General features: G+C 42.6%; 1 protein-coding gene across 1 annotated transcript in view; it reads right to left on the minus strand.

The window, feature by feature from the left end:
• CWH43 (cell wall biogenesis 43 C-terminal homolog) overlaps positions 1 to 27172 on the minus strand; it is a 72317-nt gene extending 45145 nt beyond the window's left edge. Inside the window, exons 1-7 of the mRNA XM_002745854.5 lie at positions 26989 to 27172; positions 24805 to 24996; positions 21572 to 21692; positions 21108 to 21262; positions 18360 to 18561; positions 13822 to 13910; positions 1417 to 1674 (exon numbers count right to left, since the gene is read on the minus strand). Coding sequence (XP_002745900.2) covers positions 1417 to 1674; positions 13822 to 13910; positions 18360 to 18561; positions 21108 to 21262; positions 21572 to 21692; positions 24805 to 24996; positions 26989 to 27031 — 1060 coding nt within the window. The 5' untranslated portion in view covers positions 27032 to 27172. The remainder of the gene's footprint in view (positions 1 to 1416; positions 1675 to 13821; positions 13911 to 18359; positions 18562 to 21107; positions 21263 to 21571; positions 21693 to 24804; positions 24997 to 26988) is intronic.
• Positions 27173 to 27528: the final 356 nt, after the last annotated feature.

Here is a 27528-nt window from a genome sequence, read left to right on the forward strand (position 1 = left end):
ATATTCCACATCTGGGAATGGTAGATAAAGCAGACCAGAAGAGTAGGTGGGTGGGAAAGGGGGCAATGATGGGAAATTGATTAATGGGTACAATGTACCCTGTTAGGGCAATGGATACTCTAAAAACCCTGACTTAACCACTATGCAACCTATGCATGTACAGAATTGCACTTGTACCCCACTAATTTGTACACATAAAAAGGGGGGAAATAATCTTTATCACCTGGCACTGTTCCTGAAATATAAGTTACATGATCATTTTTTTTTTCAAAATTTAGACAACTAGTGAAATTTTGATGTTTTAATGAATAAGTGAACCAATGAACAAGAAGTAGATCCCTTATTAACATGTTTTTTCTCATCTTTCAAACATTTTGTAGAAGTATTTGACATGCTAAACTAAAATTACATAAACTAAAATGCTTCACATTTGATTTGTATATGCCTGGATACAGCAATAATTTTATTATTGCCAGAAACCGACTTTTAAAATATTAAAATTGAGCTAAGATTATAAAATTATAATTTTTGTACATGAACCAATTTTTAACATATTAAACTGAGCTAAGTTTATGAAATTATAATTTTGGTATGTGAATTCATAACCACTAAAATGATAAACATATTTATTCTATGATTTGGGGATTTATAATTTACACTAAGATATATGTATTTTATTGGTTAAAAATATAGTAAATTAAAATAATAGAGTCTGGGTGTGGTGGCTCATACCTGTAATTCAAGCACTTTGGGAAGCCAAGACAGGAGGATTGCTTGAGGCCAGGAGTTGAAGACCAGCCTGTGCAACACAGCAAGACCGCTGTCTCTACAATTATTTTTTATTAGTAGGGTGTGGTGGCTCACACCTAGTAGGCCCAACTACTTGGGAGGCAGAGGCAGAAGAATTGCTTGAACCCAGGAGCTCAAGGCTGCAGTGAGCTATGATCACATCACTGCACTACAGCCTGGGCAACAGAGTAAGACCTCGTCTCAAAAAAAACATTCACAAATAAAATTCATGGGAACCCCAAAAAATCACAATCCCTGTGTATATTTAGGAGCCAATCACTGAAGTGGCAACATGAGTATCATGATGTCACCTTTTCCTAACACATCTTTTAACACAGTGTAACACTGTTTATGCTTTAGTATGGATTGACTCTTTTCACAACCAATTTATTTAAAAGACCTTTACAGTAATAATACTGAAATGTGCTGATAAATTAAGACATTCATTTTTAATTTATAATTTAGACATCCCTCCAGGTTTTGTGTTTTAATCAAGAGAGTCTATTTTACCAAGAAAGAGAGATCATCCTGTTTATTTTCACCAGTCGCATAAGGTGCTAAATCCTGGTCAGTCCATAAAGATATTTTTGAGAGTTATTTTAATCCAGACCTTTCAAATGTACTTACCCAAAAGCACATCTGATCTTTCTCTAGTGTAGACACCTCCTGGGACAAACTTGAAAGCTGTGCACCAGGCACAGAAAAACATTTCTAGAAGATAAAATATCATGGCAATGGTCATGGTTTTCCCAGGGTTTGTCCCTGAGTTAATTAGTTGTCCAAGTACTTGAGGCCACATGGATGCAGTGAAGACAGCGAAGACACAGCCGGATACAGCAGCTGCCCATGTGTGCAGGTAAAGGAGTCCCATAGCTGAAGCTGCTCCTGTTTGTGAGAGAGAGAAATGAGTCAGACAGAAAAGCAGTCAAGCTTAGAGGATGGCTAACTTATAGCCTTTAGAACCAGAATAGACCTTAGGGGTACACTGATCCAATTTCCAGACAGATGAGAAAAGTAAGGTCTGACAAGATAAAGGTGATTTGCCCAAGGTCACACAGCCAGTTGCTGTCTCAACTGGTGGTAGAATGTAGATGTAGTAAATCTCAGTTCAGTGCTATTTCTTCAGAAAGGCCAGGAGGAGGGAAAAAGGCATTTTTAGGTAACTGCTGTTAAGACCTAACAGCAATAAAAACTAAAATGATATGTAATACCAAAAATATGTCCATTACATTTGACCAATCAGATACAGGACATTAGAAAACTGGTAGAGTGTGGTTTCTAGAACGCTTCTGTTAAGGGACTTCTAAAGGAATTTCTGTCTATCTAAATGCTGTCCTACAAGAGGTACGTTGACTTTCCCAACCACACAGCCCCAAGAGAAGAGACAGCATTTATGGACTCACTGTGTTAGCAATTCTGCAGTCAGTTCATTCACTGACCAACAGCCTGCTAGTTGTCGGGAGCTGTGCATTCTGCCCGGTCCACAGCAGGCACTCAGTAAGTGTTTGTTGGGCCAATGCTGAGGTCATATAACCTTTCCCCCAATTTCTGTGAAATCAGCTTTGAAATAGCACTAGAGGGTCCACCCCATCTTGGGACTATCAATATAACTCCTTTCCATAGAAAATACAGCATTTCTGAAACATTCTAATCCATATTGTGTAATCGGGACCCACCCTTCAAGGGTAGCTACAGCAGACTCTTCACTACTTAGACCAAGAATTCCAGAAATGAGTGGGAAGCAGAAAGTGGCCCCAGCCAGCTTCTTAATGCCCCACAGCCAGATAAGTTTATCAATACATTGCATTGCACCATCACAGAGCAAGGCCACCTGACTGCCTATTTCTCTCAGATGAGCATGAGAGCTAGATTCCAAGGTCCTCTACACCCCATACACTTTAACTCCATAGGGAGATCTTCAAACACTTAGATCCTCAATGGAATTTTTTCATTTTTAAAATAAAACAATACTAATTTTCATTTACTATAGAAATTTTAAAAACACAGAACTGTGGGGGAGGACTCAAGATGGCACTGTGAGAACAACCCAGGATTGAAGCTCACGGTCAATGCGCGGAGGGGTGAGTCAGGGCCACATTTCCAGACATATTTTTGTTGCCCACAGAACGGGGAAATTCCTAGGTATAGAGGAGACGCGGGACGCCAGGCAGAGGTTTTGGCTGGCGTAGCCGACAGTCGGTGCGGCGGTGGCCCGCGCTGTGGCGGCGCTCCACAGTGCTCCCCACAAAGCGCGCTCGTCCGGGTGCCCTGTTGGGCTGGCAACCTGAGACTTGGGAGGGCTGAACTTGAAACTGAACGGGACTTGGGCAGTGAGCCAGCCCAGGAGATTCCAGGGTCACAGTGTTTGGGATAGCGCAGTGGGACAAACAAAACGGCGATTCCAAATGCTCCCCGTGGAGGGGATCCCTGAGGCCGCAGCTCTGTGGGGGAGGGGCGTCTGCCATTACCGAGGCAAACCGCCCCTACTGAGGTACACGCCCATTGCTGACGCAGCCTGCCATTGCCGAGGCAACCTGCTACAACAGACAGACTCCGCCACAGGGCGTAGCCCATGGCAGCAGGGCGGAGACCACAGCAGAAGGGCAGAGCCTGCAGCAACAGGGCGAACCTCACACCAGCAGGGCGGAGCCTCGGCAGGCAAATAGTGACTAGACTCCTCCTAGCTGGGCAGGACAGCATGGCAGACACTCACAAGGAAAGCCCCAACCCCGCCCCCAGACAGAGCATCTGAGAAAAAAAGGGTTTTTTTATGAGTTATGTTGCAGCAGAATTAAACATTGCAGCCTAACAGCCCTGAATGAACAACAGAGCTAACAGCTCAGCACTTGAGCTCCTATAAAGTACAGACTGTCTCCTCAAGCAGCTCCCTGACCCTCTATATCCAAAAGACTGTCATTTGGCAGGCATCATTCTGGGACAAAGATAGCAGAAAAAGAAACTGGTAGCATCCCTTACTGTTCCACAGCTGCTATAGGTGCACCCCAGACAAGCAGGGCCTGGAGTGGACCTCAGCAGTCGTACAGTGAAGAGGCTAGACTGGTAGAAGGAAAACCAATTAACAAAAATACTTCATCATCAACAATCTGGGTGTCCACTCAGAGACCCAATCGAAAAGTCAGCAACTACACAGACGACAGGTGGATAAATCCATAAAGATGGGAAGAAACCAGCGCAAAAAGGAGGAAAACACCCGAAACCAGAATACCTCACCTCCTAGAAAGGACCAAACCTCCTCACCAGCAAGGGAACAAAGCTGGACGGAGAATGACTGTGACGAAATGACGGAATTAGACTTCAGAAGGTGGATAATGAGAAACTTTTGTGAGCTGAAAGAACATGTTTTAAATCAATGCAAAGAAACTAAGAACCTTGAAAAAAGATATGAAAAAAGATTCGAGGAAATGATAACAAGAATGGATAACTTAGAGAGGAATATGAATGAATTAAAGGAGCTGAAAAACACAATATGAGAACTTCGCGAAGCATGCACAAGTTTCAAAAGCCGAATTGACCAAGCAGAAGAAAGAATATCAGAAGTCGAAGATCAACTCAATGAAATAAAATGAGAAACCAAGATCAGAGAAAAAAGCGCAAAAAGGAATGAACAAAGTCTCCAAGAAATGTGGGACTATGTGAAGAGACCTAACCTACATCAGATAGGCGTACCAGATTGTGACGAAGAGAATGAATCCAAGCTGGAAAATACTCTTCAGGACATTATCCAGGAAAATTTCCCCCACCTAGCAAGACAGGCCAACACTCAATTGCAGGAAATACAGAGAACACCACAAAGATATTCTGCAAGAAGAGCAACCGCAAGGCACATAATTGTCAGATTCAACAAGGTTGACATAAAGGAGAAAATACTAAGGGCAGCCAGAGAGAAAGGTCGGGTCACCCACAAAGGGAAGCCCATCAGACTCACAGCAGATCTCTCGGCAGAAACTCTACTCTACAAGCCAGAAGAGAGTGGGAGCCAATATTCAACATCCTTAAAGAAAAGAACTTTCAACCCAGAATTTCATATCCAGCCAAACTGAGCTTCATAAGTGAGGGAAAAATAAAATCCTTTGTGAACAAGCAAGTACTCAGAGATTTTGTCACCACCAGGCCTGCTTTACAAGAGCTCCTGAAAGAGGCACTACACATAGAAAGAAACAACCAGTACCAGCCATTCCAAAATCACACTAAATGCTAAAGAGCATCAACATAATGAAGAATCTACAACAACTAACAGGCAAAACAGCCAGCTAGCATCAAAATGGCAGTATCAAATTCACACATAACAATATTAACCCTAAATGTAAATGGACTAAATGCACCAATCAAAAGACACAGACTGGCAAATTGGATAAAAATCCAAAACCCATCAGTGTGCTGTATCCAGGAAACCCATCTCACACGCAAGGATACACAAAGGCTCAAAATAAAAGGATGGAGGAAGATTTACCAAGCAAATGGAGAGCAAAAAAAAAGCAGGAGTTGCAATTCTCATCTCTGATAAAATAGACTTTAAAGCAACAAAGATCAAAAGAGACAAAGAAGGACATTACATAATGGTAAAAGGATCGATAAAGCAAGAAGAGCTAACGATCCTAAACATATATGGACCCAATGCAGGAGCACCCAGATACATAAGGCAAGTTCTTAATGACTTACAAAGACACTTAGACTCCCACAAATAATAGTGGGAGACTTTAACACTCCACTGTCAATATTAGACAGATTAACCAGACAGAAAATCAACAAGGATATCCAGGGCTTGAACTCAGACCTGGAGCAAGCAAACCTGATAGACATTTACAGAACTCTCCACCCCAAATCCACAGAATATACATTCTTCTCAGCACCACATCACACCTACTCTAAAATTGACCACATAATTGGAAGTAAAGCACTACTCAGCAAATGCAAAACAACAAAAATCATAACAAACAGCCTCTCAGACCATAGTGCAATCAAGTTAGAACTCAGAACTCAGAAACCAACCCAGAACCGCACAGCTTCATGGAAACTGAACAACTGGCTCTTGAATGTTGACTGGATAAACAATGAAATGAAGGCAGAAATAAACAAGTCTTCAAAACCAATGAGAACGAAGACACAACATGCCAGAATCTCTGGGACACATTTAAAGCAGTCTCTAGAGGAAAGTATATAGCAATAAGTGCCCATATGAGGAGAATGGAGAGATCCAAAATTGACACCCTATCGTCAAAATTGAAAGAGCTAGAGGAGCAAGATCAAAAAAACTCAAAACCCAGCAGAAGACAAGAAATAACTAAGATCAGAGCTGAACTGAAGGAGATTGAGACACGAAAAATCCTCCAAAAAATCAATAAATCCAAGGGCTGGTTTTTTGAAAAGATCAACAAAATAGACCACTAGCCAGATTGATAAAAAAGAAAAGAGGGAACAACCAAATAGATGCAATAAAAAATGATAAAGGGGAAATCACCACAGATTCCACAGAAATTCAAACCATCATCAGAGAATATTACAAACAACTCTACGCACATAAACTAGTAAACCTGGAAGAAATGGATAAATTCCTGGACTCCTGTGTCCTCCCAAGCCTAAACCAGGAGGAAGTCGAAACTATGAATAGACCAATAACAAGGGCAGAAGTCAAGACAGCAATTAAGAGCCTATATCACAAAAAAAGCCCAGGTCCAGAAGGGTTCACAGCTGAATTTTACCAGACACACAAAGAGGAGCTGGTACCATTCCTTCTGAAACTATTCCAAATGATCCAAAAAGAAGGAATCCTTCCCAAATCATTCTATGAGACCAATATCATCCTGATACCAAAACCCGGCAGAGACCCAACAAGAAAAGAAAACTTCAGGCCAATATCCATGATGAACATAGATGCAAAAATCTTCAATAAAATATTGGCAAGCCGATTGCAACAGCAAATCAAAAAACTTATTCATCATGATCAAGTAGGATTCATCCCAGGGATGCAAGGCCGGTTCAACATACGCAAGTCTATCAACGTAATTCACCACATAAACAGAACCAAAACCAAAAACCACATGATTATCTCAATTGATGCAGAGAAGGCCTTTGACAAAATTCAACAGCCCTTTATGCTAAAAACCCTCAATAAACTCGGTATCGATGGAACGTATCTTAAAGTAATAAAAGCTATTTATGACAAACCAACAGCCAATATCATACTTAATGGGCAAAAACTGGAAGCATTCCCTTTGAAATCCGGCACTAGACAAGGATGCCCTCTTTCACCACTCCTATTCAATATAGTACTGGAAGTTCTAGCCACAGCAATCAGGCAAAAAAAAGAAAGAAAGGGTATTCAAATAGGAAAGGTGGAAGCCAAATTGTCTCTATTTGCAGACAACATGATAGTATACCTAGAAGACCCCATCGCCTCAGCCCAAAAACTCCTGAAACTGATAAGCAACTTCAGCAAAGTCTCAGGATATAAAATCAATGTGCAAAAATCACAAGCCTTCCTCTACACCAATAACAGACTTAAAGAAAGCCAAATCAAGAACGAATTGCCATTCACAATTGCTACAAAAAGAATAAAATACCTTGGAATACAACTCACAAGGAACATAAGAGACCTCTTCAAGGAAAACTACAAACCACTGCTCAACGAAATCAGAGAGGACACAAACAGATGGAGAAACATTCCATGTTCATGGTTAGGAAGAATTAATATCGTGAAAATGGCTATACTGCCCAAAGTAATTTACAGAATCAACGCTATCCCCATCAAGCTACCATTGACTTTCTTCACAGAACTGGAAAAAACCACCATGAACTTCATATGGAACCAAAAGAGAGCCCACATAGCCAAGTCAATTCTAAGCAAAAAGAACACAGCGGGGGGCATCACACTACTGGATTTCAAACTATACTAAAAGTCTACAGTAATCAAAACAGCATGGTACTGGTACCAAAACAGAGATATAGACCAATGGAACAGAAAAGAGGCATCGGAGGTAACACAACATATCTACAACCATATAATCTTTGATAAACCTGACAAAAACAAGCAATGGGGAAAGGATTCCCTGTTCAACAAATGGTGTTGGGAAAACTGGCTAGCCATGTGCAGAAAGCAGAAACTGGACCCCTTCCAGACACCTTACACCAAAATTAACTCCAGATGGATTAAAGACTTAAACATAAGACCTGGCACCATAAAAACCCTAGAAGAAAATCTAGGCAAAACCATCCAGGACATAGGAGTAGGCAAGGACTTCATGAACAAAACACCAAAAGCATTGGCAACAAAAGCCAAAATAGACAAATGGGACCTAACCAAACTCCACAGCTTCTGCATGGCAAAAGAAACCATCACTAGAGTGAATCGGCAACCAACAGAATGGGAAAAATTTTTTGCAGTATACCCATCTGACAAAGGGCTGATATCCAGAATTTACAAAGAACTCAAACAGATTTACAGGAAAAAAAACAAACAAGCCCATTCAAAATTGGGCAAAGGATATGAACAGACACTTTACGAAAGAAGACATATATGAGGCCAACAATCATATGAAAAAATGCTCATCGTCACTGGTCATCAGAGAGATGCAAATCAAAACCACATTGAGATACCATCTCACGCCAGTTAGAATGGCGATCATTAAAAAATCTGGAGACAACAGATGCTGGAGAGGATGCAGAGAAAAAGGAACACTTTTACACTGTTGGTGGGAGTGTAAATTAGTTCAACCATTGTGGAAGACAGTGTGGTGATTCCTCAAGGCCTTAGAAATAGAAATTCCATTTGACCCAGCAATCCCATTACTGGGTATATATCCAAAGGACTATAAATCGTTCTACTATAAGGACACATGCACACGAATGTTCATTGCAGCACTATTTACAATAGCAAATACCTGGAATCAACCAAAGTGCCCATCGATGATAGACTGGATTGGGAAAATGTGGCACATATACACTATGGAATATTATGCAGCAATCAGAAACGACGAGTTCGTGTCGTTTGTAGGGACATGGATGAATCTGGAGAACATCATTCTCAGCAAAACACACAAGAACAGAAAATGAAACACGCATATTCTCACTCATAGGCGGATGATGAAAAATGAGAACACATGGACACAGGGAGGGGAGTACTAAACACTGGGGTCTATTGCGGGGAAAAGGGGAGGGCCAGCGGGAGGGGGAGGTGGGGAGGGATAGCCTGGGGAGAAATGCCAAATGTGGGTGAAGGGGAGAAAGGAAGCAAAACACACTGCCATGTGTGTACCTATGCAACTGTCTTGCATGTTCTGCACATGTACCCCCAAACCTAAAATGCAATAAAAATTAAAAAAAAAAAAAACACAGAACTGAAAAGAAACAATTAAGGACTGCCTCAGATGGAGATGACCACAGCCAATACATCTGTATATTTCTCCTAAGTCATCTTCTATGTGTACACAGAAGTATTTTTACACAAATACTTTTTTTATATAAATGGAAGAGTATTTTTATATAAATGGAATTGTACCACATATTAAAGACTATATCCTGCTTTTTATGAAACATTATATCAGGAACATTTACTTATGTAAATAATTTTTTTTCTAAAACATTTTAATGTATATATAATACTTTACTGAATAAATATACCACAATATAAGTAAGCATTTTTCTATTGCTGGCCATGTATGAAGCTTCCTATGTTAAGCTTTTAAAACAACAGTGTGATGATCATCTTTTTTTTGTCAATGAATCTCTTACCACACTGCCTGTTACTTCCTTAAAACAGATTCCTAGCAATACAACTATTATATCAAGGGGCATAAGTATTTTAAAGTCATGACATGTGACCAGTTGCTTTCCTGAAAGCAACTTTCAGGAAACCTTATACCCAACTTTTGGGAAACTTAATACTTGTCTTTACTTCCTGCAGAAAACTTGCCAAGTCTCATGCCTTTTAAATCCTGCCAAAATTTATTGATTAATTTGCTAAAAATCTTTACCAAATATATATAATACCAAAAAAATCTTTACCGAATTAAGGGCAAAAATGCTATGACATTTTAAATTGCACTTATTTGACTATTATGAGGTTGAATTTTTCTTACTTACTGGCTTACAATGACTGTTTTTAAAAAGAATGACCCCGAATTTGACATTCTAATCCAAAGATGTTAGAATGATATTGTTCTCTTTGTCTTACTGCAGGGAATTCTCTGGAGGGAATGAAAACAACTCTCAAATTTGCCTTGACTGTTATCACTTCTGTTTCTAGTTTTAAATAGGCTCTATATTTTAAATTCACCAAAACTGTACTGTTTAAGTAGGCTGTTAATTCAAAATTACAATTCAAATGCTAGAAAAGTAACTTTCTGACCTGTTACCCATTAGTTCCTTTTAGTGAAGGCAAGCAATCCAGTACTATTAGCACTTACCTCTGCGTCCTTCCAGAGATACCCTATGCATGCAAAGAAATATAGATTTGCATGCATTTCCCTTCCTTTTTTTACACCAAGGATAGTACACGATATGCACTGTTAGTCACTTTATCTTTTTCACTTAACTGTATTCCTTAACTGCTTTTGTTTGAGTCCTTCCAATAATCTCCACCAAATCTGTACAACATCAAAGACATCAAGCGGAAGTAATAGTAACTGACTATTTCAATGACATCGATAATAACTGACATGTAAGTTTTCAATAAATCAAGCTTTCCATACAATAAAATTCTCTGAACACTGTATAGTACACTGGGATCCCTATCAATGTGTTTACTATATTTAGCTTTTTTAAAAAATAGAACTCTAGCTTTACTAATTTAACTGCTATCAAGATTTAAAGCACCTGTATCTTTGCTTATATGAAATTCTTCAGTTACTGCCATAACTAACTTCATGCCGAGTCTCCAGTTGGGATTGTCAACTTAAACTGTACAATGGGAAAACAGGATTCCTTTGGCTACAGCTTGCTTTATTGTTTGGTTTCCAGAGATGAATCACAGTGAAAAGTGGGCACCGCCTCCAGATAATTAAGCCTGAGCTCCAACCTACTGCAGGTGAGTCAGTGATCAGAAAGGAAGATGAAGCTGGTAAATCATGGCCTTGCTTTCCTCTCTTGCAAGCACCCTTCTAGAAGCCTTAAATCTGCTTCTATTAGACGCTTTAAAGCTACTGCTTAACACTCCGGAGAGACTGTTAAACTAGATTAGGTTTGGCTCTCAAGGTTATGACCTTACTTGTCTGGGGAAATAAGTATAAGACTCTAAGTTCACAGCTTTTCTGTTCCTTAACTAACAATCTATGTCTCTGTTTTCCTCAGTTTTCCAAAGTTAAAATGAAGCTGCTGACTACCTGTCCAATCAGCACTTTGCTTATACTTTATGAGAAAAGGAATGATATAAACGCTGAACAAACGCTCTATGCATTTATTTTTCCTTTTCCAAGTTACATGCAGATTAAGAAGCTACCGTATATGGTCAATGCAAACTCAGCATTGACAAAGTTTTCTAGCCCTTTTCCTGAGGAATCTCACAAATAAACTCTCTGATGAGAAGAAAAATTACTCCTATGTACCACAAACCTCCACAGCCTCCAAATATAACACCTAACAGAAAACACACCAGCAAGTACAAACAGCTCAACCAGACTGCAACAGTGTGCTCACACATCTCCAGGAGGAAGAGGACCTGGCCAATCTCATCAATTTAGTCATGTATCTGTATTACACACACATTTCCACTTAAAGGTGATGGTGCTTATGGTGTACAGAAATCCACTTGTTATGTTATCATCCTAAATCTTTTTTTTTTTTTAAGATGGAGTTTCGCTCTTGTTACCCAGGCTGGAGTGCAATGGCGCGATCTCGGCTCACCGCAACCCCCACTTCCTGGGTTCAGGCAATTCTCCTGCCTCAGCCTCCTGAATAGCTGGGATTACAGGCATGTGCCACCATGCCCAGCTAATTTTTTGTATTTTTAGTAGAGACGGGGTTTCCATGTTGACCAGGATGGTCTCGATCTCTTGACCTCGTGATCCACCCGCCTCGGCCTCCCAAAGTGCTGGGATTACAGGCGTGAGCCACCGTGCCTGGCCTCTAAATCTTCTATTACTCATACAGTCTCTCAAACCCACACACAGCATCTAGTGTACCACTCTGAATCACCTTCTTAATGAACATTGATTAAGAACATCTCAGCTGGGCACAGTGGCTCACGCCTGTAATCCCAACACTTTGGGAAGTAGAGGCGGGTGGATCACGAGGTCAGGAGTTCAAAGCCAGCCTAGCCAATATGGTGAAACCCCATCTCTACTAAAAATACAAAAATTAGCTGGGCGTGGTGGCGTGGGCCTGTAGTCTCAGCTACTCCAGAGGCTGAGGCAGGAGAATCGCTTGAACCCGGGAGGCCGAGGTTACAGTAAGCCGAGATCGTGCCACGGTACTCCAGCCTGGTGACAGAGTGAGACTCTGTCTCAAAAAAAAAAAAAAAAAGAACATCTCTCCTCAGAAAAACCAAATATAGTATTTGCTATATAATAAAGTGTTTTTTACTTAATCAGCAAGCCTGACTATAATCATTAAATACTGCCTTTTAAGGGAATGGAGGAGGGGTGGCATAATTCTGTTACAGGAAAATAAGTTCAATGCTCCCTCCTGTTTACAATGACTAAGGGAGAGGGCGAAACACGACTGCCTTCACTGATACTTTTGGGGTACTAAAGGGTGGAACTGGGAAGAGATGGGTCAGGTGTTTGAGTAAGCAGACATGGAACCCAAAGCTGCGTGGAAGGCTGGGGAGTCCACTGCTACATGTAAAAGAGAAAGGGAAATGAAGCTTCATCATGGAATTCCAAAGGACATGTTTGAAAAACAGAAAATCAAGGAATCTTAAGGAGTGAAAGGGGTCTGGCAACTAGTAACATGGCAGTGCACAGCCCTCATCTCCTCAATGAAATCTGCTACTAACAAGAATTACTTAATGGGTTCACTGTATCCATCAGGTGAGAGATACCCTAAGAGCTCTGACTTGATCACTACCCAAATCTATGCATCTACATACTGCTGGTGAGAGTGTAAATTAGTCTAACAGTTGTGGGAAACAGTGTGGTGATTCCTCAAAACAGAATTACCATTTGACCTAGCGATCCCATTACTGGGTATATACCCAGAGGAATATAAATTGTTCTATCTTAAAAACACATGCACATGTATGTTCATTGCAGCACTATTCACAATAGATAAGACATGGAATCAACCTAAATGCCATCAATGGTAAATTGGATAAAGAAAATGTGGTGATATACACCATGGAATACTATGCAGCCATAGAAAAGAATGAGATTATGTCTGTTGCAGGAACATGGATGGAGCTAGAGGCATCCTTAGCAAACTAACACAGAAACATAGAACCAAATGCTGTATGTTCTCATTATTAAGTGGGAGCTGAATGATGAGAACACATGGACACAAAGAACAACAGACACTGGGATCTACCAGAGGATGGAGGATGGGAGGAGAGAGAGGTCCAGGAAAAGTAACGGGTACTAGGCTTATTACCTGGGTGACAAAATAATCTGTACAACAAACCCCCATGGCACAAGTTTACCTATAAAACAAACCTGCACATGTACCCCTGAACTCAAAAGTTATCAATCAATCAATCAATCTCACTTTGTACCCCATAAATTTATACAAATAAAAAATATTTCAATTAAAAATCAAGAATTTTTATAAATCTGCTACTTACATGTGTGCCTTATTTAAGTATTCTTGAGGGTAGGTAATATTATGGCAGTGTAGTCTGGAAAATTGGCACAGCCACAGGAGGAGGGGGAGGGGAGGGAGGAGGAAGTAGGAACTCAGAGCAGGTAGCCACCTGCGACCTTGGTGACATCTGCATTATAGTTGCTGCCACTGGTTGCAACAGCCCATTTGGCCACAGTACACATTCGTATGGCTGTATCTGCTTTCAGTTGAGTTGCGCATGCGTGCAAACAAACTGGGTAACCAAGCTCAGTGATGGTCCATCTGCAGGTAAATTCCACATACCTGTAACCCACCAGATCAAACCAGTACCACGAAACCACGAACAAGCTGGAAGCATCAATCCACTTGCCAAGCACAGCAGTACTGCACCTCTGTGAAAAAGGACATGTTCTAAGACACATGACGTTAGTAATATTTCATTGTCCCAAATATAAAATAGAAATATACCTCCCACCTCTGGGTACATACAAGAGATGATGTGTGTGAAACAACCAGTGAGATCACAAAAGCCCACTGGGAGCCAATATTATATACATTCAGAACAGAGAATAATAAAAGCTCTGACATGAGATCAATGGTATCTACCATCTTATCAGGTAAGCACAGTAACCGAGCTTTCTCAGACTATTAAAGTATAGTCCATGTTGGTCATGTCACATTTTAAGTGACTCTGCCAAAGGACAAAAAGAAAAAGTCATTAGAATGGTTTCTATTTCGTTCGCTTTTATTCCTTTCTTCCTTCTTCCTCAATACTGCTCTTGCCTATAGTCTCTGCATTGCCAAGACTGGTGTCAGTTTAATAAATAACTCATAGCTGTGTGCCTTTTAAAACAACCACAAACTATTTTATTCTTTTGTGATTTTGGCAAAAACTTGTAGGAAGAGGAAAAAACATTAACTAAACTTTAGAAGGAAACTCAGCAGCAATAACAGCTAGAACATAGGACTCATTTCAGTAGCTGTCACATAAATTAAGCTCAAAAACATAGCATGCACTACATAGTAGGCACTGTTGTAAGATTTTCCCCCTACAATTACTATTCATTTAACTCTCATGTGCCTGTAAGGTAAATGCTATTATTATCCCCATTTTACAATGGAGAATACTGGGGGAAAGAGCACATAAGTAATCTGTTTGAGGTCATACATAGTAGCCCACATAGGACTAAGAATCTGAAATGGTCCTCAGGCTCTGGGGTGAGGTTCTTAGGCACTTTACTGCCTGCTCCTACCTGTGTAAGAATGGCCCTGAGGCTACAGAAGACCAGATAAGAGAAGAGGCCATGAGGAACAGTGTGGTTCTTTTTCTACTCCCAAATCAACAACAAATATTTTTGAGTGCCCACCATGTACCAGGCTCTATTCTAGGTGTTTGGGATGCATCAATGAACAACCATCCCTTTCCCCCATAGAGCTCCCATTCTAGTCAGGGACACATACAATAAACACCATTAATAAATAATGCAGATAGGACCAGCCCCAGGCACAGTGACTCTACGATAATAGCATTTTGGGAGGCAGAGGTGGGAGGACTGCTTGAGGCCAGGAGTTTGAGACCAGCCTGGATTAAATAGTGAGACCCCATCTCTACAAAAAAAAGGCTAGGTATAGTGTCATGTGCCTGTAGTCCCAGCTATTCATGACAACAGGAGGCTGAGGCAGGAGGCTCACCTGAGCCCAGGAGTTTGAGGTTACAGTGAGCTATAAGTGTGCCACTGCACTCCAGCCTGGCTGACAGAGCAAGATCCTGTTTCTAATAATAATAATAATGAAGATTATCAGAAGGCAGAAAGTGCTACAGAGCAATAAGAGTGATGGGGTCACTACTGTTGAGGTGGGCTAAGGAGAAGCCAGAACATGTGACTAAGACACAATTTGTCCTCCCTCATCCTCCCAGGGCCCATGGACGACATGGCTCCTTTGGTTTCCCAAAGCCCTGCAGCACTCTCTGAGCCTCCCTCTCACCTTTCTCCCATAAAAACAGACCTACGACCCATTTCCTTTAGTGGAGTCTGGTGAATTTCAGAAAGCAATTCCTACTACGATGAGGATGAGCGAGGATGGTCTAACCCAACATTTCTCAAGCAGGTTCCGAGAAACACGCCTATTCTGTGAGATGTCAATTGGTGTTCTAAGGAAGAATTCCATGCTCAAATAACTTTGGGAAACCTCCAAAAATCTCTAATATGCTGATGTGCATTGTGAAGCACAAAGAAAGGAAGACTGACAAAGAAAGGTTGATACCTCCTAAACCTATCTGATGTAGAAGCATTTTCTTTTTCTCAAAGTAACCATTAACAACTCAAGAAACCAGTGTCTCACAGACCACAGTTCAGGAAATGCTGGTCTGGTGAGCTGCATTTCCATCTTCAGTGTCTCACTCTAATACACAGAATTAGGAAATGTCAGAAAAGCAAACCCTCATTTTACATACATGGGAAAGATTCCCCCTGAAGTTTAGTTGTGAGAAAAACAAGGCCAGGGATGTAACATGATTGGCCCAGAGTTGAATGGTGAGTTTCTCCTGCCCACCATTTACCATTAAAGTTCTTCCTTTACTCTGCCACACAACTTATGCTTGTTTTCACAGGTAACTTTGGAAACTAAGCTTTAACACACAGGAAAAAACTCTTTCCTTCCACTCGGTCCTTTTGTTCCTTTCTTTCTTCTCTGCCTTTCTCCCAGATATGGAGGAAGATACAGACTCTAAATGAAATAATATGTACACATGTCCTTGTTCAGTACCTGACACAGAGTAAATAATCAATATTCATTCCTTTTCCCATTCCCTGCCCTCAGTGGGCTTAGTGTCTAGACAGGAAGAAATACATTTTTTAAAAAATCTGTAATACAGAATAATAAGGTTTCTAACAGATACATATGGGTGTGTGTATACACACATATATGATGTGACGTGGTAACTGCCCCATAAACTGCATACCTCGACCACACCTCGGCTTTCCGTTGAAACTGCTCTCTGTAACCCTAATGTGACAGGCAAGCAGTCCAAACACACACCATCTTGGCCCCTGCGACTTGTAATAAGTAACTAAAGTCTCTAATTTCCACCCTACCCAGACAATGTATAAACTAACGCTTATCTTGACTTCTGTAAACCACTTAAGTAACAATCGGAATGTCCAAAGTTCACTGGCCCTTGGAATGTCCGAAGCCCCTCACCCTCTCCCCTGCACAGGAGGTGGTTTATAGGCATAAAAGGTCTTAAGACCCTCCTTTCAGGGCCAGGGGTTAGAAAGACGTGAATCCTCCGTAGCCACCAGCAATAAAGACCCTGTAATTTAGCCTAGTCTTTGTCTCAGTGGTAATTTCGCGCTTGCTCGGTTACAATGACACATATATAAAAATAGATTGATTCAAAGTCTTATAGTATATGGCACAAAGGAGAGATCCCCTGTGATAATAAGAGAAGAATTCACAGAGAAAATGTTTGAGCTGTGTTTTGAAAGGTGAGTAGGGCTTGCCAGGACATCAAGGCAGAAAGGGAAGCCTAGGCAGAGAAGGCACTGGAACAGACTGACACTTCCAGAGAAGCACAAGTGGGTTCAGCTGAAGTGAAGCGGGAGGATGAGATCAGAAAGCATTTGGAAAGGTAAGTAGGGGGGCCAGATCTTGCCTTATATGGGAGAATTGGGGGCAGTATTTTCCCCGAGTATTGGGGGAGGAAACTCCTGAGAGGTTATAAGTAAAGGAGTGGTGGAATCAGATTTGCATTTTAGAGAGATCATTCTGGAGCCGTGTAGAGAAGATTCTGCTAAAGAGAGACAATTAGGAGACAACAGTAATAGCCTGAATGAACAAATGGTGAGGACTCCACTATGGCAGATGAGCTTAGGGATAGAGAGGAAGGAATGGATCTGAGAGAAGTAGAACTGATGGAGAAAATGAGAAAGATGGAGAATTCTGGGCGAACTCTTGGTTTCAGGTTTGGATGATGAGGTGGGCATACAGAGTGGACCTAGGCATGGGGAAGAAGAACATTGCATGGGGGACTGGGAAATACTGCATTCAGATTTGGACCAGCTGAGGCTGACAAGCTTGTGGAACATGCCAGATCCCTGCTGGGAAAAGATCCAGTAGGCAGCTGCATGCCTCCGATTGTAGGAATTCCAGTGCTACAAGAGAGAAAAGACATCAGAGGCAGATCTTTAAGGGTTCTTCCAATTTTTTTGCAAGAAAAGATGGAGCCAGTCACAGGAGAAAAGACATGCCTGGAAGAGTAGAGAAAGGGTTAATAAAGACCGAACACAAGGACCAACACTTGACTCCAGACTGCTAACTCCCTGGGTGTCCCATGCTGGAACAAGAAAGTACCAAAAGACGCAGAGATCTCCTGGGCTGCCCCCCTTTGCTGAGAATAGAGATCTGTGCCCCAGGCAGCCAACCTAGCCTCCCTCCTCAGGGGACTCTGGTCTCGTCCTACTAAATGCCTGTAACTATAACCAGATTCTGGAGGAAATGGCCAGGGAGTGCTGCTCCTCCCCTGCCACTCAGAATAGTCTTCAGTGCAGGAATTCCTAGGCGCACCCATGCTGGAGCTCTGGGAACCTCTTACTTAGCTGTGCACCAGCAACGGTCCTCCCACATCTACTTTGCAGCAGTCCTTCAGCACAGGGGAAAAGACCCTGCTGGTGCCCTTCTCTCCGGAGCACACAATAATTCCATGCCACATTCTGATATCAAGGGAGAGTGGGTATGAAATATCTGGCCAGCACAGACCTAGCTGTCTGACAAAGGAGGCATTGCTTCCTCCAAGCATAACTGCCAATTTTGGGATTGATCACTTCCAAACCCAAACTCACCCAAATGGGTTAGGGTCTGGCCCTGGATGGGGATAGCCACTCACTGCCCATCTGGAAACAAGAGAGACTTCTCCAAAAACCCAGTGGGTGAGGAACGCAAGGCTACCAAAGGCAGCCCCCGCCAGCAGCCAGTTAGGTCTAGAGGCCATCCCCATGGCTGCCTTGCCAGTCTTCTTTTCCTCAGGTCTACTGTAGTCACCATCTAGAATTTAAAAACACATACATGGAAAAAGGTCAGTTAGATGGAAATTTGCCCTCTATACTTAACAGACTTTTAGCAAGGAATAAATGATATTTGGCTTCAAGAAGCTTACTTCGGAACAAGAGATGAGACATACAATACGAAGCTAAACATACTGACAGCTATTTAGTGGGAGAGATGATTCCATGCAGGCCAGATAAGGAATGGCTGAAGGAAGAACAGCCATTTTGGAATTCAACAAGTGAAAATGCAGAAAATTATTTGCTTCATGTGAAGTTAATGCTTTGCAGAAAAATTGAGTGACACGTTCAAGAACAAATGTTGTACAAATCAAACAGAACATTTCCAGTACACAGGCTGCTTCCTCCCAAAAACAGGGCTCTCGTCTAACCCTCTGTGGATGCAGAGTAATATTAGTGCATTGACTGGGCAGTCACTGTGCACCAACCACTCTTCTAAGCCCCATATAGTAACTTTATATTAACTCATTTAATTTTCACAACAACTTTTTGAGGTAAGCTCTACTATTAATCCTATTTTATAGATTAGAAAACAAGGCTGGCCACAGTGCCTGGTCTCGTCCTGTAATCCCAGCACTTTGGGAGGCCAAGGCGACTTGGTCATCTAAGGTCAGGAGTTTGAAACTAGCCTGGCCAACATAGTGAAACCCCATCTCTACCTGAAAAAAAAAAAAAAAAGTAAGCCGGGCATGGTGGCAGGTGCCTGTAGTCCCAGCTACTCAGGAGGCAGAGGCAGGAAAATCGCTTGAACCCAGGAGGCGGAGGTTGCAATGAGCCGAGATTGCGCCACTGCACTTCATCCTGGGCAACAAGAGGGAAACTGTCTCAAAAAAAAAAGAGAAGAGACCCAGAGAGATCAGGTAACCTGTCCAAGATCACACAGCTAGTAAAGTGAACCTAGGAACCTGGGATTGGAGCTTAGGCAGCGTAGCTCCCTGGTACTGTTTAGCCAAGAGGTCCAATTTGTCACAGCCATGACTTCACACACAAAAACGTAACAGCTAGAGAAGATGCCAGCAGCAGGATTGCTTCATAGAAACAGAGAGAGCCTGTTGGGCAGATGTTCTGTGACCCCCATCTAGCCCTCTACAGTACGGAAAAAAAGTCTTCAGGTCTGACTGTACATAGCTGGCAGTCCGACTTACCAAGAAAGCTTCTCTGATGATGATGGGATCAGAGGGAGGAGGGGCAGAGCTGAGAGCTATGGGGATGGGATGGAGTGGGAGAGGACAGTGGTGACAGAAGGCAGGCCAGGGGTCTAGGGGCTCAGCAGAGAGTTTAGGGGAAAGAGCCATCTAAACTGAATTTGCTGAGTAAAATGCAGTGTATTACAGTGGGTGACTCTACCCGCACCCCCCACCCCACTGCCCCCCAGGACCGAACAAAATCTTCAAAGGAACTACAAAAAATACTTGGTATGTTCAGATAGGCTGAGAAGGTGCAGGGTGAACAGTCAGTTTTATAAAGGGGGGCACAGAGCAGAAACAGAGGAAGGAACTGACAGCCAGGAACTGGGTCACACACATTTAAAACAAAGGCCAGAGAGAAGAAAAGTCAGGAAATGTCAACAGTACCCTGAAGTCCAGATCCTTATCAGGCTGTACCTGCAAAATGGGCTGCCCGAGTCTCCACCTCTTTAAACATATGTTAGGGACCAGACTGAGTTCTAAATCTTCCACTATTAACATCACATGACCAATATACTGACATAACTTCCCTCTATTCTCGTTTCATGCCAAACTGGGGGTCAGAGGCGAAATTACACAAGCACTTTGCTCATGGTGAGCCAATACCTTCTAAACTTCCATTCATCTGTGAGATTTCACCTTGCAGTTACAGAAGAACAGTGACTCACTGAGAGTCACACAAAAAGCCAGGAGCAAGTTAACTAGAATCCACTAATACTTCTCCCTTCTTTTTAGAAGAATCTCATATTGGCTAATAAAATAAACTCCAAGCTGGACATGTTTCTGTCTCCGAGAAAGCCAGCCCAGGGAGAGACAGGGGATTTGAAAGGTGGATGCATATGCAAGATAGGTTTCTTTTCTTTTCAAGTCTCAGATTTGGAGCTTCAGACCTCTGGGGGAAAAAACCCAGGGAGTTCCCATAGCTATAGGTCACAGGAACTTTTCATAGTGTTAGAGATGTACAGGGGTCAGTGTGGAAGTTCAGGACGGAGAATTCCATCCTAGAGAGCTCTGTCTAGGGGGAAAGAGGAGGAAGACAGAACTGAATGTGAGCTGGGGTATGAGGCCTGGTTCTCATCTCCCATTGCCACAGTGCTACAAACCAGCAATGGTATCTTATTTTCACCCTCTGTCTGTACTGGCAAGGATAATGTGCCTCCTGCTTAGCAAATAGCCCACTAGCTATTTTTACCAATTATTATTGCAGAGGAAGGAAAAGCTGAAATACAGATATAATGCAGAAAAACTACTTTTATAGATTTTTCTCTCCAAGATATGTAACATTCACATAGGAAGGGTAAGCTCTGCAAAAGAGAAAATTCCTGAGTTACTATATTACCTGTGCCAATACGGTCAAGTGTGGCTATGGCACCTAATGTCAGTATCACTTTGTTGGACATCTGATAACTCCAGATTGGGTTTAGTGAAGTGTACCATATGCGTAGAACAACAAGAACCATCTGTCCTAAAATGAATCCCCAAATTCTGAGGTACCTGTAAGTGCAAAAGTATTTTTAAACACTTTTTATGTACAGTCAATGTACTATGTCCATCATGAATTTCACAGTTTCATAGAATAAGTAGCTGAAATAGTCTTGTTGGTAATTTGCAATAATGAACGTGACTTAGCCTCTATATAGCAACTTAGGCAACTTGCTGTAATTCTTTCATTTTCAAAACATTATTGAGATTGATGGCAAGTACTCATGTTTTGTAAAAAGAAGGAGACTTCAACAAGGCATGGAAGATAAAAATTATAAGCTGAACCTCCTGGCCCCTAAGTACATGAGACATTAACCATACCTTTGCAGACTACTTCCTGACCACCAAGTCACAGCTTGCACTATCAGCGAGGAAGACACCCCAAGTGCAAGAATCATCAGTCGAAGTTTGGCATTTGGAGCCTGGAAGGAGGCTATGCCACCTACAAACAAAATAGGGAGAGCTAAGAATTTCTGGCAAGCATGGATTGGAACTCAGTGATCTGCATTTGATGAATGTTATCTGATACTGTCTTTATACTCAGGAAGACAGAATTAATGTATAATTTTATATACATATTTAAAATTTTTATTGAACTATAATTCACATACCATAAAATTTGCCATGTTAAAAATATACAATTCAATAGTTTTTAGTATACTCATAAAGTTGTGCAACAATCACCACTATCTAATTCCAGAACAATTTCGTCACCCCAAAAAGAAAACCCATACCCATTAACAGGTCACTTCTCATTCCGTTCTCCCACATCCCCTACCCCCTGGTAATCACTGATCTATTTTCTGTCTCTATGGATTTTTCCTTTTCTGGGCATTTCATATTAAATTGTACAATATGTGGCCTTTTGTGACTGCCTTCTTTCCTTTAGCATAATATTTTCAGGTTTCATCCGTGTTGTAGCATGTATCCGTGTTTCATTACTTTTCATAGCTATATAATATTCCGTTGCATGTATATGCAGCATTTTGTTTATCCATGTATCAGTTTATGGGCATTTAGGTTGTTTCCATTTTGTGGCTCTCATGAATAATGCTGTTATGAACATTTGTGTACTAGTTTTTTTTTTTTTTTTTTTTTTTTGAGACAGAGTTTCGCTTTTGCTACCCAGGCTGGAGTGCAATGGCGCGATCTCGGCTCACCGCAATCTTCGCCTCCTGGGTTCAGGCAATTCTCCTGCCTCAGCCTTACGAGCAGCTGGGATTACAGGCACGCACCACCGTGCCCAGCTAATTTTTTGTAATTTTAGTAGAGACGGGGTTTCACCATGTTGACCAAGATGGTCTCGATCTGTTGACCTCGTGATCCACCCGCCTCGGCCTCCCAAAGTGCTGGGATTACAGGCTTGAGCCACCGCGCCCGGCCCTGTGTACAAGTTTTTGTGTGAACAAATGTTTCCATTTTTCTTGGGTATATAACAAGGAGTAGAGTGTTAGATTATATGATAACTGCTTCTCTCCCACTTTGCCAAGGCAGCTGTACCATTGTACATTTCTTATATTTCTACCAGTAATGCGTGAAGGTTCCAATTTCTCCATATCCTTGCCAACACTTATTATTGTCTGTCTTTTTTTATTATAGCCATCCTAGTAGGTCAAAAATAATCTAAATTAATAGGAATATGAACTGGTTTCATAGCTAATTACATAGTAATTAACCTAAAATATCTTAGGTGCCAGAAGTAAGATGGCATGTAATGCTCAGACCCTTTCTGTGGTTATATAAGAGTATCTCAGGACTCTAAAAACAAAGTTGTTTCAAGTCCTTAAGAAGCATTTGAAGAGAGTTTTAAGGCAAATCATGGCTGACTTCAGCCTCTGTTTAGTAACAACAAAACCCCATGGTCACCTAGAACAGCATTTGGCCGAGATTAGCCACTTCCTCTTCCACTCTGAGTGATGTTTCCTACCTATTCCATAATCCCAAATATAATTCTACTTCTGCTCAAGGGGATAGGTTTTCATGGAGGAAGAAAGTGAAAAGGGAACAGGAAGCATTAAAATCAAATACAATGTCTACCCCAAACTTACTTAATATCACTTCCCTTACAGCCACCAGCAGTTACTCAGCCAGAAATAGACTTAAGTAAGGGAAACTGTCCCAGTAACTACTCCTTCTGTGGATCTATAGGTAAGTCCCACAAAGGCAGCACCAAACAAAGGTGACAAGGAAGTGCCACCTATGAGATCATTCCCGTAAAATCATCCTGAAGCGTGATAAGAAAATAAATCTTGCAAGACTCAGAGCTACAGTGGTTCATAGGATACTGTAAGCCAATGCCAGTTGAAATCAATTCCTATATACTCAGTTCAGGGTAGGAAACTCTATTTGTTATTTCTGGAGCTGAAAATTTCAAGACCATTTGACATGTCTTTCAATTCCTATGGACATCAACTTTGTAAAGGGCACACTTTTCAGGAGTTTTTGCCACTATCTTTCTGAGCCTGAGTTGTTTTAAAAACAAGAGCTCTGGGCCATGCACAAAGGCTCACACCTCTAATCTCAGCACTGTGGGAGGCCAGGAAGGATGGCTTGAGCTCAGGAGTTTGAGACCAGCCTGAGTAACATAGCGAGACTTTGTCTCTACCAACACAAAACAAAACAAGAGCTCTATCCCTTTGTGGGGATCCACAGAACTCACTGCACTTCAAGAACTGACAGACAGAAAAGTAGTGGCAATGTCCTAGTGAAATGTCACTATGCAACACATGACTGTGAGTATATCTGTAGGACACATTCCTAGAAGTGGAATTGCTGGTGAAATGTGCATATCTGTAATTTTGATAATACTGCTAAATTATTCTCCATAGAGGTTGTGCCATTGGACACTCACCAGCAACGTATGAGTGCCTGTCTCCCCACCCTTACCGCACAGTGCAGTCAGACTGTTCTTTGCCGATCTACTAGTCAAACTATAGATAAATATATCTGTATTTGTATAAGTTGTTTTCTACACATTTGATTCCATTTTTAAGAACTAATTGCATTTCCTTTCCAGTGAACTAATCAGATCCTGTGCCCCTCTTTTCTATTGAGTGGTTGGTTTTTTCTTTTTTTAATTACTGGTTTGTAGGAACTCTATATATTGGGGAAATTAGCCCTTTGGCTAAAAGAGTTGCAAATATTTCTCCTAGTTTCTTGTTTGACTATTTGCTGTGGTGTCTGTCATCATAATTTTCATATCTCCTGTGGATTATTATTTAACAAACTTTTTAAAAATGGCTTCTGAGTGTTATGTCATAGTTGGAAAGAAGAACACAATATATTCAAGAGCTGATTCGTTCTTTAAGGTATCTTTCCCCTCCTCATTTCAGTGATTTTTAGGCCTTTCTAGTCTGGCAAAAACGGGAAATGCAAAATGCTTGACTCTCTCTAGTCTTCCAATTACTAAAGCTCTTCTAAGGTAGTGGTAAGGGAAAGAGAAATATTTGATTTTTTTAATTCAAACATCCAGCATTCAAAGAACAGTCTCCACAATCTCACTTGATTTTTAACTAAAACAAAAAAAGTCTTAAAGAAACTCTTTGCAATCTTACCAACAGTGATCACCCGCAGCAGGGTTAGCATCCACTTCTTGTTAGCCAATTTCCAGAAAGGAGTAATTGTGAGGAGTACTGGAGAAAGAACCACTACACTAAACCCTTCAAACCCAGTGAGTTCTAGTGTTTGCAGAGGAAAGTAATAGATCATCGGCCCCAGGTCATGGTAGAGAGACCAAGAAATGTATCCTACAAAAAAAAGGAAAAGTTAAAAAGAGAGAAAGTGTAACTTCAGCATTCTTTCTAATAGCCCTTTCCCTCCACTCCAACCGCATGGGCTGGCCATTGTTCCTTGTAACTCTGGCCAGAACTGGGTTCCAGCTGTCTCCACTGACACAAAACAAAACAAGAGCTCTACACCTTTGTGGGGATCCCAGAACTCACTGCACTGACTGTGTTGGGCCTTCAGGGACTGATGGACAGAAAAGTGATGGCAATTTCCTAGGGAAATGTCGCTATGTAATGCACGACTGTGAGTGTATCTGTAGGATGTATTCCCAGAAGTGAATTTCTGGTGAAATGTACACATTCCTCGACTTCCGGCCCCAGGCCCTGGTTGAGGATGACTTCCTGCTGCCGTGAGTTTCTCTGCATCCCGTGCTTGTTCCTTTTCCTTGCCCATATGGCTGTAGGCATTCTCTTTATTAAGTCCTACTCATTTGGACCATCTGAGTTGAATTTGGCTTCCTGGACCCTGACCAACAAAATTTTCTTACCTATAGTGTGAGAGTCCAAAGGGCAGCAAGCAGCAGGACTCCCTCCCCGGACCCCAGACTACACCCAAAAACACTTGAGTGAGGCAGCAGTCATTCCCTTGAGAAGACCATTTTCAGTCCAGTCCTTAGGAGGCAGTGCAGGGTAGTGGAATACCCAGATCTGAAGTCTCTGCCAACAACTGTTGTGTAATCTTGAGCAATAATGGCAATTAATGTTATGGGCACTTGCCATGTGCTAGGCTCCATGCTAAGTATTAGCATGGAGCATCTGTCTCATTTCTCATACAGCCTCATATACTATGAGATGGGTGTTATTTCTACTCTCCTCTTACAAATGCAAAAATTAACTAAGCAAGAACAAAACAACAAACAAAATCCCAAGACTCAGAAAGTTCAGTGAGTACCTAAGGTTACACAAGCAGCAAATGTCAGAGTGACCCTAACTCTAAGCAGCCTGGCTCCAAAGGTAGCCCATCTAACCACTAAACATGGGAACTTTCTACCAACTGACTTTCCAACCTCCCCTTCTCAATCAGCAAAACAGGACTTGCAACCCCTTCACAGAGTTGTTGGGAGGATTAAATGAGAGCAAGTGCACTGGGTACTTAGCACCTGAGGTACTTATTGAATACCAGGCACTGTACATCTCCCAACTTATACAAACTGAGCCAGAAAAAAATAGTCTGAAGCCCTCCTGAAAACTACCAGCTCGCAGAAAATCAAGTTCTCAGGAAGGCGCCCCGCGCAGGCCAGAGGGATCTTTGTTTTGTAATGTACGGGGTATTCTAGCAATATCCCAAATGTTTGTCTGGGAACTCTGATTTTATTAATCACACAGCTCCAAGAGAATTACACCAATAAAATTGTTCTCTGGATTTTGTAAAGCTGGTGAGAGAGCAAACATGAGACTCGAGTCTGATGCTTTTCGCCAAATTCCCAAGTGTGCGGCCGACACCAAGGCTCCTTGTCCTGGGCCCAACCCACGGCAGGCAGCAGCTGCCGCCCAGCGCTCACCTACAGTGCCTGGGGAAAATGGGTGCCCCTTTACTTCTGAATTTTAAAGTTCAGCAAATTTAAAAATAGACCAAATTTTATACTGAACTGAATTAAATTAAACTTAAAGGTCACGGGTGGGGGACTTTGGGGACGGTACCGGCCGCGCGGGGTCAAGGCCAACACAAGGGGAATTCGCGCTCCTTGGGCTCAATCCCAGGGCTGCTGGGAACTCGGGCGGCGGCGTCTCCCGCAGGCGCCTCGCAGACACAGCTTGGGACGTCAGTCTAGGTTTTTTCCTTTATTCCCTTCAGTAGGAAAAGTTCCCAGGGGACGATAAGCATCTCCACTCTGGGCACCGAGCGCGCTTTTCTTCCTCCCGGAGCTCAGCCAACCTGGCCGAGCGCCGCGGCTGGGGACAGGGCCCGGGGAGCCGGCACCCGCGAACGCGAGACGAGGAGCCTCGACTTACCCAGCAGCGTCTCCAGGAGGATTTCTCTCCACAGCGACGGCATCGCCGCGGCGCGGGGCGGCGCTTTCCAGGAAAGCCGTGCAGGCCGGGCCCCTCCGGGCTCGCCCTGCGCCCCCAGACCCCGCCGCCGCGTCCTCCTGGGCCTGCGTCCGCGCCCCTCATCCCCGCGTTCCCTCGCCCAGTCAGACCCAGCCCGCTGGCCCACGTGCCGAGCCGAGGCGGGGTGGGGCCGGTCTGCCCGCCCCTTCCGGACCACACCCAGCCTCGCCTGCCCGGGCCGGGCCGGGCCGGGCGCCACCTGTGCGCGTTGCGCCGCCTTGGGCGCCTCTGGTCCCCGCACCGCCTTCTCCTTCTCGGCCCAAGCCCCAGCGGCACCCTGGGCCGGCGCAGGGGACACGCATCCCGGCTCGGACTTTGCTATCGAGCAGAACCCGGAGCTTCCCAGGAGATGGAGGGAGCAGCGCCCAGCGGGGAGCGAACAAGTGCCAATTCCGGACCAGTGGTGCCCTCGTTTAGACGAGGCCCAGGGGGTGCGCCGCG

This window comes from Callithrix jacchus, chromosome 3 (genome assembly GCF_049354715.1).
Source record: "Callithrix jacchus isolate 240 chromosome 3, calJac240_pri, whole genome shotgun sequence".
Lineage (NCBI taxonomy): Eukaryota > Metazoa > Chordata > Mammalia > Primates > Cebidae > Callithrix > Callithrix jacchus.